The 14,130-nt window shown below is 38.5% G+C and overlaps 1 protein-coding gene across 1 annotated transcript; it reads left to right on the forward strand.

The window, feature by feature from the left end:
* The first annotated feature begins 4,531 nt into the window (after positions 1-4,531).
* LOC129776551 (uncharacterized) lies at positions 4,532-13,893 on the forward strand. Its single transcript, XM_055782259.1, has 5 exons — positions 4,532-4,991; positions 12,701-12,835; positions 12,908-13,096; positions 13,177-13,354; positions 13,409-13,893. The coding sequence occupies exons 1-5, from the start codon at positions 4,730-4,732 to the stop codon at positions 13,785-13,787; spliced, it is 1,143 nt and encodes a 380-aa protein (XP_055638234.1). The 5' UTR covers positions 4,532-4,729; the 3' UTR covers positions 13,788-13,893.
* The last annotated feature ends 237 nt before the right edge of the window (positions 13,894-14,130 follow it).

The raw sequence follows: 14,130 nt of genomic DNA on the forward strand, positions 1-14,130 counted from the left end.
GCTGCATATTTTAAAAACTGGCTGCAATTTCAGCGCCAGCAGTTCCGATCTCAAAGTTCCTATATCTCTCGATGTTGTAAAATAAGGTGGTACTTTCACCTTTTTCTCAACATTTACTTCCCTGGTAGTTGGTTCCTCCTCGGTATGGCCATCCAATAAAGCATAGCGGTTCCTTTCTAATATTGGCTCCTTGCCGGTGTCCGATCGATGTCGTTTGTTGGTGCCATGTGGTATTCCTGGGTCGGTTGACCGGGTTTTCCCCATTGTTGTAGTCCTCAAGGGCAGACAGGTAGTTGATAAATCGCAGGTAGACAATCTGAAAAGAGAAATAAATAGCTTTTTAAAAATCAGGTAATGAATGCAGCTCCAAACACGTCCGTCTCTGTCGACGGTCGGAGTGGAATGATAATGCGTCTCACCACCAGATAATCGCTTAAGTATGCTTTTTGTGCGTGATTGAATCGAGAGAAGGCGTGGTTTACGATGACAATTTGGAAGGCAAACTAGAGGGGAATGAACTCTCTGAGCTCGGAACTTTCGGCGACTGAGCAATAATCGATTGTGGGCACATACAATATTGGATACGGAAATATCCTACTGATGGGGAAGAATAATCTTCAGAAGCTATCCTGTTAATTGCGATTGATTGAAAAAGCACAAAACCAAATGTATTTGGTCACAGTGTTACATGGATAGAAAACATTAAAATAAACTCTTTCACATGAATGTAATTTTAAATTCCCAGAGGAACTGGCAGATTATTTTCAGTAACGATTAGATATTTCCACATTTTCCTCGATACTGGAAGCCCACCAGTGGTTAATGCTAACTCGATAACCATCTGTTAATAGCACTTGATTGAAACATATTTGGTTACAGTGTTACATGGATAGAAAACATTAAAATAAGCTCTTTCACATGAATGTATTTTTAAATTCCCAGAGGAATTGGCAGATTATTTTCAGTAACGATTAGATATTTCCACATTTTCCTCGATACTGGAAGCCCACCAGAGGTTAATGCTAACACGATAACCATCTGTTAACACTCCTATACTCGCGCATTGGTCTGTCAGACCGAGAAATCAATAATTCGTTCATTTCTCATAAAACATCAACACTACGACTTTGCGATTGTCTCTAGCTTCGTTATTCGTCGTTCGTCATCGTTTAGCGTATCGCATGTGTTGGTACAAAGGGGACGTGTGCCACTTTTTTAACACTTTCGGTCTGACACACCGACGCGTGTATAGGAGTAACTTTTTTGGACAAGTGCCATTTTTCATATTCTAGAATATTGTTGAATGAAATGTATAAATTAATATTAGCGGCGTGGAATATTTATTGAATATGATGCATGAAATCATTACCGGACTATTCATATTTGATTTCAGTACCTTTTGTAACTGGATTGAACGGATCCATATATTAACTATTCGTCGATATATTCGTCGTTAGATACGTTCAAAAGCAAAATATGAATGTTTAACTTTCGTATAGTTATTCGCTAAATATAATGGTCATACATATACACACTTGTGAAAGAATTTCACTTGTGGAAGAATTGTAAACAGTAAACTTTTAACAGTTACAGTTTCGGGGATATTTTTTTCAAAGGACAATATTGACAAGAAAACAATTAAAAGAAAAGGAAGGTTTATAAACAGTAAACTTTTAACAGTTACAGTTTCGGGGATATTTTTTTTAAAGGACAATATTGACAAGAAACAATTAAAAGAAAAGGAAGGTCTTAGAAAACCTTTTATAACCATTTTAAAAACCATCTAAAAAAAGACAATAATTCTTAGTTTACCAACAATACAGATACAAAGAATATTAGAAATATGCAAACTTTATATTCCAGAACCTTTATGCTATGTGCTATGTTCCGATTCTTACTCCAATGAAACCACAACCGATTAATACGTTTTTATGTTATTTTATAGCTCTTTAAACTTCCATGAATTATATTCAGTTGCTTACTTTTAATTAATAACAGTGAAAAATTCGAATTTCGTTATTTGTGTTGGAGTATCAAAAATTACTCTGTTTTGGTGAGGCTGAATTAGATGGCTTTTAAAACATAATAGAGACGAAGAAAACATATTTTGTTGAATTTTTTCATTCAATCATACCCTCTTCTCCAAATAAATGCTAATAAAGCCTGGAAAATACACAATGGCAACATTACAGAGAAGTTTAATTTTCGGTCTGTGACACCGTGCGCGAGTATAGTATATATGTTATGATTTTGCACGCGAGTACAGGAGGGTTAATAGCACTTGATTGAAACATATTTGGTCACAGTGTTACATGGATAGGAAACATTCAAATAAACTCTTTCACATGAATGTATTTTTAAATTCCCAGAGGAACTGGCAGATTATTTTCCGGATCTTTTTCGATGCTGAATGGCATCCAAACGGAAAGAATTCCGCGCGTGTATGTGTGTGTGTAGCGGCTGCTTCGAGATCTTCCCGGGGAACCGTTTGTGGCATCACTCTCCTCCTGATGGATTCCCTTCTGGCTTAAGGTGCACAAACAGGCTCTTGGTGACACCGTTCATCCGCGCTTTCATGATAAACGAAGAGCTTCACCACAACAGCGACAACATGCTCCAATCGCTGTTCAATTTGAACTGAGTGGATTTCCGAGCGGCGCTCGCTTATATACCGATTGGTGATTTCAATAGCCTGTTTAGAAAGCAATTTTAAGACTATTGAAACAAGTTTTTGGATCAGAAGGTAACAGGTATAGAACGCGTAGACATTTTATCTTTCGAATGAAGTGTTTATCATACCATTTCGTTCAGTTGTTTAGGAGCTATTAACGCTCAAAATCTCGGTCTCCGGCGTAACGCTTTCGTTTTCGAAACTTTGATTTTACACCCCAATATAGAAATGAAAGACGTAGTCCTACGTCAAAATGTAATATACGCGCTGCAAAAAGTCAGTAGTCAGTATTGATTCAAGTCTCTACGTGTAACATGATGGTCTAGGATTAGAAATTATAATGAGTATTGATAATGTAACCATGTTACAGTCGCTATGAATCAATGTTGGCGTATGGTAGTTTAGTTGCATAGGAATAGTGAACGAGGACTGAAAGCATGTTAACTTCTAAAAATCACAACTCAGAAAAACCTCAGCTTTCAAGAAAAATAAGCAAAATATATATTTGTCTCTAAACCATGTAAACTATGAATAAAAAATACAATCAAGAATTACGAAATCAAAATCCAAGTTTATTGCATTTTTACATTTGAAATCGAATCGAATGCCTATATTATTCATATTTGAAGGATATCCGAGAACGAGGACACTTTAGCACGCAGGATTATGTCGTGTTGACGATTTTCAGGAGAGCTTTCCACGACTATCTTCTGAGTTAGCCTAACCAATCCATTTAAATCTGCAGCTCCAAAGTCTCACCAGAGCGATGGCAGGGATTGTGGAAGTGATTTAACAAAATTGGATGTAATTGTAAGTTATGCTCATTGGAGGGATTGTGGGAAGAAGAAAAAAAATAAAAGGAAACGAAAATAAATGAAGTGGAAGAAATTGAAATGTGTATACTGGTTCCGTTGACGTTCCATGCCGAAATCTACCCTCCAATGGCTTCTGCCGGTATGTGAGATATGGACGGCGTAGTAATACATGAGTGGAATGGAGAAAATGCGTCTGACAGATTTTCGAATTATTTTTTCGAAGATTTGGGGCCTGATTCTCGAATACACTTAACGGCGGAAACGAAATAAACGGCACGCCAGTGAACTATGTTTTACGAGTTAGTGAAGTGTCGAAGATAATAATGAGTTTTCAGGCAGAATGGGCGCTTTTCAAATAAAAATTCATTAATGAAAATTAACTTCTTCGTATCCAACTGGAATTCAATGTGATTGGAAAACTTTGTTTTCTTCATGTGATATAATAATCTCATACAGAAATTTTATCTGAAGATAATTTGATATTATAATGATAAGTTTAGTGGGAAACTAATCTCGTATCTAGATGTCGACACCGTACCGTTGTCATCGCGGATACGTTTCATTCCGTTTCTACCGTGAAGTGTATTCGAAGTGTATTCGAGAATCAGGCCCTTGGTTCAAAAATTTCCGCATCATGACTCCATCACATTATAATAATGCATTAGGAAAATCATACATAAGCGCTTGATGGGGTTCTCAAACGCAGTCCTACTCGTCTCACACCGCTTGTGTGTCACATCGTAGGGAAAAATCATCAATTCAGCGCTGCGGCGTAGAGCCAGACTCCGTCAAGGAACTATACCATATATATAGTGGCAATGGTTGCGGTGGATCAAAAATACCACCCACCCCGGACGTCAGTTCGTTCTCGCCCAATCCCCGTCAGAAGCACTGCAGCATCCTAAGTACGCCCGGAACAAAACAAGATGAAAGCGAAAAGCGAGTGAAATTCTAAATTGTTTTTCCATTAGCCACGGATTAGCTTAATCCTGAGAAAATAAATTTTTATTTCCCTCCGCCCTGAGGCTTCGAGACAAACGCATGCGTTTGTCAACGTCTGCCTGTCCGCACGGTGACAAACGTGCCTGCGGTACCATCCATGGTCGTTCTAGACGACGTGCCATCAACCGTTGCTATCTCATCAGCTTGATGTCGTCTTCGCTTCTGTGGGAACACGGATAAATCCGGTGTATTTTCGTCACTTAAGAAGTGAGTGGATCCGGTGAGCGAGCTCACTTCAGCTATGGATGGCTGCCGGTATAGTCGTGTTGCCCGCGTTCATCAGAACTGTTCAATGTTACTAGTTCCAGTAATAGTGCTTGCATGCTCTGCCCTGCTCTGTGCACGTGGAGCAGCTAGTGACCGTTTAGGATCTGTCCAACAGTTTAGGAAACTAATCGAACCAGATGCGTTACTTTTTCGGCTGGACAGGCTGCTGGATATGTGCATTGCCCATTACGAGGATTTAACAACGGATTTGTTACTTGGTGTTGCGATTGCCAACGGTAAATTTTGAATTATCGCTCTCATAAAGGTGCCCAATGGATATTCAAAAGTGTATCAATAAAGACTTAGTCTATGGGTTTTAACTTATGTTTTCTAAAATCAACCTCTGAAATAAGCAGTAAATATTATTATTTCGGCGGTGACGTTATGCTTCAAAGTTTTATATAGCTATTCATACAATATAATAGAATGTAAAAAAGTGGTGAGTAACAAGTAACAAACGAGGTATTATTTATAAACACTGCAATTAGTCTCAGTTTCATGGACAAAATCGATTACACATAAATCCAACCTTTACGAACCCGAATTCAAACGTACCATTAAGGTAAGGAATTGCTGCAAAATTGTGCTGAAATTTCTGTGGGTTCAGTGTTTACAATCTAGTGCAAGTCTGTGCTAAATGCTTTCTTGCTGGTAATTCAAAATCTCCAAAATGCATGTGATGTGAATCTGCGATAGTATAATTTAGCAAAATAATATTATACCACAACGGTTCCAATGGCAAACTGAAGTAGGTTTTTTTAGTTTTTCATACTATCTTATTCTTTAGTTGCATAAGAATAGCCTACAGTGCGATATTTATTGCATTGTTACCATTTAACTTTGAGGCCGTTATTTTAACCCAAAGTAAGCTACTTCAAATTTTATGTCTTGATTTCACTTATTGATGTTATGTGGTTCAATTCCATTGATTCAGCGAAAAACTGGCTTTCCTCTCTCTACAAACTTCGTTAGACGCCATCGGTCGTAAATATTATTTGTTTGTATATTTAGACTTAACGTCTTCGCAACATGCCCTGATTCAAAATACTCCTCTTATACTCGATACCTCTCTTCGATTCGTGACTATCTCACTGCCATCCCGCGGGTATTCCGTGATTACCAAATCCTGCTCCACTTGATCTGCACTCTGCCCAACTTCTATAAGACCACATTGAATATATTTCGTTGTAACGCAAGCAGCTATAATTTCAATAAGATATTTTCATACATTGTTGAACGTTTAGAATAAAGTATATTTAACATTAATTTCGTTTAAAATGGTCGTTTGTTTATTGGGCTTAAATATGATAATTTAAGCTGTCCAGTTTCTATAAGACCATTTCAAAATTCTTAAGTATTATTAATGAAAAATTCAAAACAATCGGCAGATTTACATGTCAATAGTTGGTAACCTTGCCATTTCGGATGATAACCGTGGAAGTTAGTGTTGGCGTACTTTTTCACAAATTCTGCAAAATGCGGCCTTGAGTTCATCAACTGTGGTGTACTGCTTTCCCACAGCGTAGATTCTGTGTACTGGGATCCCCCCAACAAGATTCAAGTCTGGAGAGTGAGCCGGCGAGTCCAACAAGTTAAGTTTTTGGACATGAATCCATTACTTCACTTCCTTGTTGGTATGAATAGCGGCATTGACTTACTGAAATGTGAATTTTTTGCGGCGATATCTACGCAAAAATGGTGGGTGAGAGGATTCCTAAACATGTACGTAATCCTTGATATTCGATTTGAAGAATGTGACGGCTATCTTGTGTTTTCCGGTTGCACAGAAGGCCGCACGAACCATGCACGAGCCTTCATCAGAGTTCCTGGTTATAAAATCCTGTTGAATCCATCAGGACCATCCAAATTAAACTTTTTTTCGTCACTGATGATAATGTAACAAAGTTAGAAGAAAAAATAATGTTATCTTACATTGAAGAACTTTTCGTTATGGCATATAGCATAATGTATTCTTTTGAAAACATTCTTTGTCATACCATACCATGTCCCACTCTCGGTTTTTGTAAGCTTTGATAAAACTCAGATGTCTTTCGATGTTACGTGGTGTAAGATTAGGACCTTTAACCTTTTTAGTCCTCTCTATGTAAGGATTTTTTAACAAAACTTGACGAATTGTCTCCCGGGAAATATTTCAATTCAAAAAATGATTTATTTTCATAAGCGATTCGGAAGTATTCGCAGTTATTCTAACTATTTCCCGTTTATCCCGGTCAGAGAGCTGCGATTTACGTGCAGCTCTCTTCTTCTTACTGTATCCTCAAGGATTCGCCAAATAATTGAGCACTATTTAAGGTGGAGGTGGAACGAAGCCATTGTAATAGTATAGGTAAAACCACGTGTTCTTATGGGGTAATAGTGTTTATGAGAGAAGAGCAAAGCGCACCGTAAATAGATCAATTCACTTATCAGACTGTGTGGCGCTCCACTGACACGAGTCTTAGAATACAATTGAAAAAAATAACAATTCAATACTAAAGTAAAATGTATGAACGATGTGTTCTGATGAACAATTGCAAATATAAATATATATATAGAAGGTGCATTTGCATATGAAGTAAATTATGATTATACTCGAGCGTAACGTGTGAAAATTTATAACTCATGCGAATTGGGGCTCTTTTGGTATTAACAAGTTCTTCCGCACAGTAACTCGATGTTGATAATTCCTGAATACCCAGCAAACATTGAATCGTATAATTTTGCACGTGCTAAGTCTTAAAAGAAATCCGAATAAATCATAATCGCATATAATATCAATCAAAGTATGTATCGTGTATATTTGAAATCGCATAAAATGTAAAAACTCGATTTTATATACCATTATCAAATTAAGTTGCAATTCGGTATAATAAACATCAATTGGATGGTGTACATTGTCGTAAAATATATTTAATTCGCATCATATGCGTATATTACGCTGATGCAGTTTGTGTGGCGTATAAGCGTATAATTTAAATCAATTCAGTACTGTAGTAAATCGTGTTGCATGCTGAAGAAAATCATGAAACAGTAAATCATATTAGATCCTAATAAAGAACATATTACATCATATTGAAATGTCAATGATGCACTCGAAAGTTAACCGCTGTTGAATTAAATTTCAGATAGCCGCGCGAGATATCTGGTAGATGATAATCCAGACGACCGGAGTTCGAACCCACATCGGAGTTTTCACCAAACATCAATCTGTGCCAATTTAAACATTCATATTCCACTCCCAACACAAGTCAATCAAACAATTATTATTTCTACGAACATAAATACTCATATATAAAAATGGTGATTCGTGAGGCTATAATAAACATTTCACGAAAATATTTTGCGCCATTTGTTTTCTTGTATGTCTGTAATAAATCGTATATGAGTATGGCAAAAGCCGTATTTGGTGCTTTGACAATTCATGAATATATTCATATTTGATCGCAATCCAATTTCAACATAATCGCTATTATAGCCGGTCAAAGTTGCATATTCATCCAAACAAATTCGGTAAGCATTTGCCATGTACGTATATGGCCTCCACTTTTGCATGCATATGCCAGTTAGGCGCATTATATGCCAACCAAATTTTAGGGCATATGATGTTATATATACGCTTGTTATGCGATTTAATGTTTGCTGGGTATTTTCCTCCGTTGATGGTATTTTTCACATATTCACGTTTAACCCTTCTCTTCGTTGGCCGAGGTATTTTGATTGAATGTAATGATTTTCCGTTTACTTTTTTGACAGCAGAGGTAGCCGTGGCTGTGTTCCGAGCTCTGCAATACAATTTTCTTAACCAATTTTAAAGTTGCTAAAACTTACATTATAGACCCATCAAACGTAAAAACAATAATTGTATTGATATCAACACAATTTTATTTTATTGATTTTCATGACATGAAACGCTATGACTCAGGAATAACATTTTATTGAGTTGTTTTTATAGCTGTCTCGATGATGTTTTCTGGTATCAGTGTCGAAAAAATAACTATGCTTTCACCAATACAAAAAAAAAACCGTTGCGGAAAATTGAAAATTTATCTTTCAGAGCACTAACCCGAGTTTTCCGACGTTTTTCAATATCGATTTTTGCGACTTGCTTTATCAACAAAACCAGAACCCCCCCCCCCCGTTTGATCCAAATTCGAACATTTTTGCACTTGAGTTATAAACTTAAGAAAAAGTTGAGGAAGAGAATTCAATCAAGTCACTTACACCCCTTTCCTTCTGAGCCCCTCATGTGGTTTTAACAAGACGGTGTCACTTGCCACACAGCGCACGTTACTATGAATTTGTTGAAAAGTAAGTTTGGTGAACGTGTTATTTCGAGAAATGGACCTGTCGATTTGGCGCGTCATTCATGCTATTTGACGCCATTGAATTTCTTTTTTGAGGCTATGCCAAGTAATTGCTCTTTGCCAACAGGCCAGTAACTTTAGAAGAGGTCAAAGACAACATCGTGAATTTCGCAACTTTCCTTTCGGAATGTGTGGCCGAGTAGTGCAAAATTAGGTCTAATGGATCGATCGCTATAAACGGGCCCGTGGTAGTAATAAGACCGTAATAAAATTTCATTCTTGAAATGTTAGAGTTGAACTACAACCAGAATAAATTTGAGTTCAATATTTAAAAAAAAACGTGTTTTGTTAGAAAAAAAGTTGACAATTACGTTGACATTGACATTGTCATTTACGAGAGATTTTAGCACAACACATAATATTTCCAGATTCTATTGTTTTTTCTATTTTGTGGACATGGTCTTCTATGATAAAGACATAGGGCCCTATTATATAAACTGAATCGAAAAGTCAATACAATCACTATCACTATCGCACCGAGCAAGATTTCATATTTTGACGTAGGACTACGTCTAACCGGAAGATATAGGGGGTGAAATGGAAATCTAGGCACTGAACAAGTAGGAAAAAATGCAAGATTTGGAACGCTTATAACTCGAGCATTTCTCAATAGATCGCAAAGGTTTTTGCATCAATTGATAGGAAATATATCTACGCATCTATCATAACGAATAACATTTAATTTTTCTTGAGATAAATAATTGAATAATTGTGAAATATCAAGCATTGTCAAAATGCACTATGTGCCCATTTTTGATTGGTCCATTTTGTGCTCCTCAAATCGAACCGACCAAAACGGGCAACCAGAGCAGCAGCGAAATAGAATGAACCACGATTGGAAAGGAAAAAGAAAAAAATGAACGAAACATTGGTCGCAGTCTCACACATGCGTAATTCTCGAGCCAGCCAGTCAGCTTAAAAATCCTCGCTCCGCTGCCGTAACGATCATTCTCATTCAAACCGTACACCACATCGGTTCGCATCACAACACATCAACAAACCAACCCAAGCAGCCATGTCCGGACATGGTAAAGGAGGAAAAGTGAAGGGAAAGGCAAAATCCCGCTCGAACCGTGTTGATCTGGAGTTCCCCGCAAGAGTAGCTAGGCCGAGCGCGTTAATACCAGTGCACCAGTCCACCTAGCCGGCGTTATATAGTTTCGGCCGCCGAAGTGATCGAGTTAGCTGGTAAAGCTGCTCGCGACGATAAGAAAACCCGCATTCGGAACAGAACACATTCAGTTCGGTGGACATCAAGACAACAGGCAGTTGCAGCGAGTGGCGAGTGGCAAACGCAATCGCAAAACGGCATCAGGTAGCAGAAGAAAAAAGTTTGCCAGTAATGCGACATATTTAGTTGGACATTTTTGTAAATATAGAGTTCGGGGTCCAAATTATGACCCCACATTGAAGGTCGACACTGTACCACTGTCATCGCAAATGTTCAATTACAGGTTAAAATTACCTCCAATCCGATACTGAGTGGTGGTAATGCGACGTGCCATTGAATGTAATTTACTGTAAAATATGTCACAAGCTGGATGGGAAGAAATTTTCCAACTGTGAAAGCTGTGGCGAGTGGCAAATGCAATCGCTAAACAGCAAGGTTTAGCCGAACAAGATGGGGATATCGAGTGATAACAAAACAATAAACTCTTTAGATTGAAGATAATTTTGTGATCCTGAAAAGGACCCTTTTTAGCCTGCATGTGAATCCAACGAGCGAACAAATCGTAATGAATGTATTTTTTTTGCCATCGCTCCCTTTCAACGCTCATTCGTTCGTCTCGTTGGACTCGCCCCTCTGGCTGAGTCTGCCGATTTGTCTCTATCCTGTGAGTGTGTACCGCTAGAGTATAAAACACGCGGACCCCAAAAAATATCTTATTTTCTTTCAAACCGTAAGCCCGTGTGGTTGTACGGCATCGGCATCGTGGACGTAACAAAGGAGGACAAGTTAAGGGAAAGGCTCACTCGAACCGTGCAAGTCTCCAGTTCCCTGTTGGTCGCATTCACTGATTGCTCCGCAAGGGTAACTAGGCCGAACGGATTGGTGCCGGAGCACCAGTATACCTAACAGCGATTATAGAGTTTCGGCCGTCGGAGTGCTCGAGTTGGCTTGCAAAGCTGCTCACGACAATCAGAAAACCCGCATCAAGGACAGAGCAGCTTCGGTTCGGCGCTCATCAAGGCAACAATTAGTTTCAGTGAGTGGCAAAGTGTTTCTCCGGCACGTCGCATCAAATGTAATTTACTGAACAACATGTCACAAGCTGGATGGAAGAAATATTCCAACTGTGAAAGCTGTGGCGAGTGGCAAACGCAATAGCTAAACAGGAAGGTTTAACCGAACAAGATGGGATAAAAAAAACACAACACCAAAGGTTCTTTTCAGAACCATCAACATATTCATGAAGAGTAAACAGTAAACTAATCCATTTTTAAGGTAGATAGGTAGGTATTCACGTAGGAGAAGAAAATAAAACAATATATTTAAAATATAAATTTAACAAAAGCTGTCCCCTTTGTATAGTCCTACGTCACTCCGGTTATGTCCCCGACATTACCCACCCGTCTTTTTTAAATCGAGATAATCTCTTACCGAACTCGAATTTCAAGTGTTGCAATTGCATATACTTAAGCGTTTCTGAAATGCTTCCCAAAGGAAAATATCAGAGACGCAAACTAAAACAAAATAATTCCCTGAATATATACAACAAGTAAATCATACAACTCGAAAAATTCTGACAGTTGCACCGATAGCTTTCACTCGGTCGATGCTATCGACTTGCTCGGTATCTATAACAGTAGAATAGAGCTAACGAGCTGAATTATTATCGACTCGATTTCTATAATAGGGCCCATATTCTGGTCCGGCGTTTTGGTCTGTTGAGTCACCCGCTATGATTATGCTAAATTTAGGGACATTAGAAACGAGTCAACCGATCCCTCCAATTCAGCATTTTCGTTCTCTTTCCCACAACAGATCTGCAATATGAAAATCTTCAACTCATAGCTTCTTCGACACATAGGAAAACTGGGAGCTCCCTCTGTCTGGTCTTTTTATTCCAGTACACCTTTTTTGAACAACAATTGAAGGATTAATTCTATAAAACGGTATATTGAACTGCAAAGAACTGCATTTATGTTTTGGAAAACAAAATTTCCCACAAATTCTAGTGAAGTTCTTGTTCACCTCAGTTCTCCGGAGCGATGGAATAACCGTCGATGATTTTCATTTCGCAGATCGGTGGTTGAAGAGAGAAAGGATTTTCGAAAATGCTGAATGGAAGGTCTTAGTTGACTCGTTTCTAATATCCCAAAATATAACATGATCATCTTGGGAGACGCAGCAGACCAAAACGCCTCAAATCATTGGGTGCTACAGGAGTTGGAGCTTGAGAGCAGATTGTTTTTTTGTGAAAAACTGCTTAAAGGCGAACACAGAAATTATAGATAATTATTAAAGTGTTTCAATTGAAGGAATGGTTTGAAAAACATGCATTCGAAGGTACCTCTTTTCCAAATGATCTAAACATTCAATTTAACTATACAGCTAACACAATATCTATATTTTCCAGGTCAGCTGAAATCCATTCTAACGCATCCAAATGTGAACAATCGGATATTTCTGGAGACGCTTCAGAAGAAATGTGATTACGTTGAAAGCCGAATCGATAGTATATTTTCCTACCCGAGCAGTTCGAACGCTATCGGTACGAATCGGTGACATCATTATGACTTCATCAACAATAACGGAAATACTCATCCATGTTTACAATTTGCAGTTTGTAAGCTCCTCATAAACGCAAACTTTTGGATGTTTACCGAGGAAGCCGGCCGGCGTGATTCTCTGCAATCAAGCGCGAGAGACCTCACGATCGATCAGCGTTCACATCGGCAGACCCGGGGACGCCACACGCTGCGAGATTATTTACTTGCGCTAGATGTCGGTGCACCAACAAGACTGCAATCAGGTGTTTACATTTCATCAATCGGTAATTAGCAGCTGCAACTAATTTGGTTTCCACTTCCGTTCCCCCAAACACACACACAGACGAGTGCTTATCGGAGCTGCTTGTGAAAGATTCCGAAAATGAGCTCAACTCGACGGCTTATTCTCCTTCGTTGCATGCAGTAGATTCGGGACGCACAAATCCACTTTTTCTAAGCCGAGAATGCAGTGCGGCAATGTCCATTCGAAACAAATCCTACGGTTATCATCTGACACACAAGTAATATGCGATGAAATGTGAGAATATATTTGAAGATGTTTTGTTTTATTGTAGACTTCTCTTCTATCTGATTCTGGACAAGTTACGCTTTTCGAATATTGAGCAAGGCTTCGTATCGGCTGCCAAGGACAAACTGTGCAATCAAATCCTTCACGAATCGCGGCTGATAGTAGAGCTCCGATATCCGGAAGTGTTTCGGGATCTGTTCATGGAGCAAGTTTTCCTCTGTGCGTACGCAGGATTCACCGAGTTCAGGAACCAGACTTGGTTGGGCACCATTGTTGGTTGGCAAAATTCGAACGGTTGTTTGAACGATGGTCACGATTCGGGCCTGCTAGAGATGAATACGTTAACGGCTCAGTGCTCAACGCATATGACCGGTCTTGGGGCGGCTCTTCTGGGTCTGTTCTCCAAGTTGCAGATGATTGGATGAGAGCACAGATTTAGTGTTTATACATCAAAATTAATGTCTCTCTTATGATCTGAATTGTGCTTTTTCTGTAAACTTTGTTGATGTACATTGGATTTATGATTGAATAAATGACGATAATAATATTAATAATCTCTTCTCTATATATATATAAATCTCGTGTCACGATGTTCGTGGTCGAACTCCTCCGAAACGGCTTGAACGATTTTGTTGAAATTATGCTCAAAAAACTTGGTAGGCATGAGCATAGCTTGTAAGCTATATACGATACCACTAGGATACCGTTTACTATATATTTAATACCGATTAGTGTGGCCCTATGCAGAAAAAAATTTTAAGGCTGTCA

The sequence above is a fragment of the Toxorhynchites rutilus genome, chromosome 3 (assembly GCF_029784135.1).
Source record: "Toxorhynchites rutilus septentrionalis strain SRP chromosome 3, ASM2978413v1, whole genome shotgun sequence".
Taxonomy (NCBI): Eukaryota; Metazoa; Arthropoda; class Insecta; order Diptera; family Culicidae; genus Toxorhynchites; species Toxorhynchites rutilus.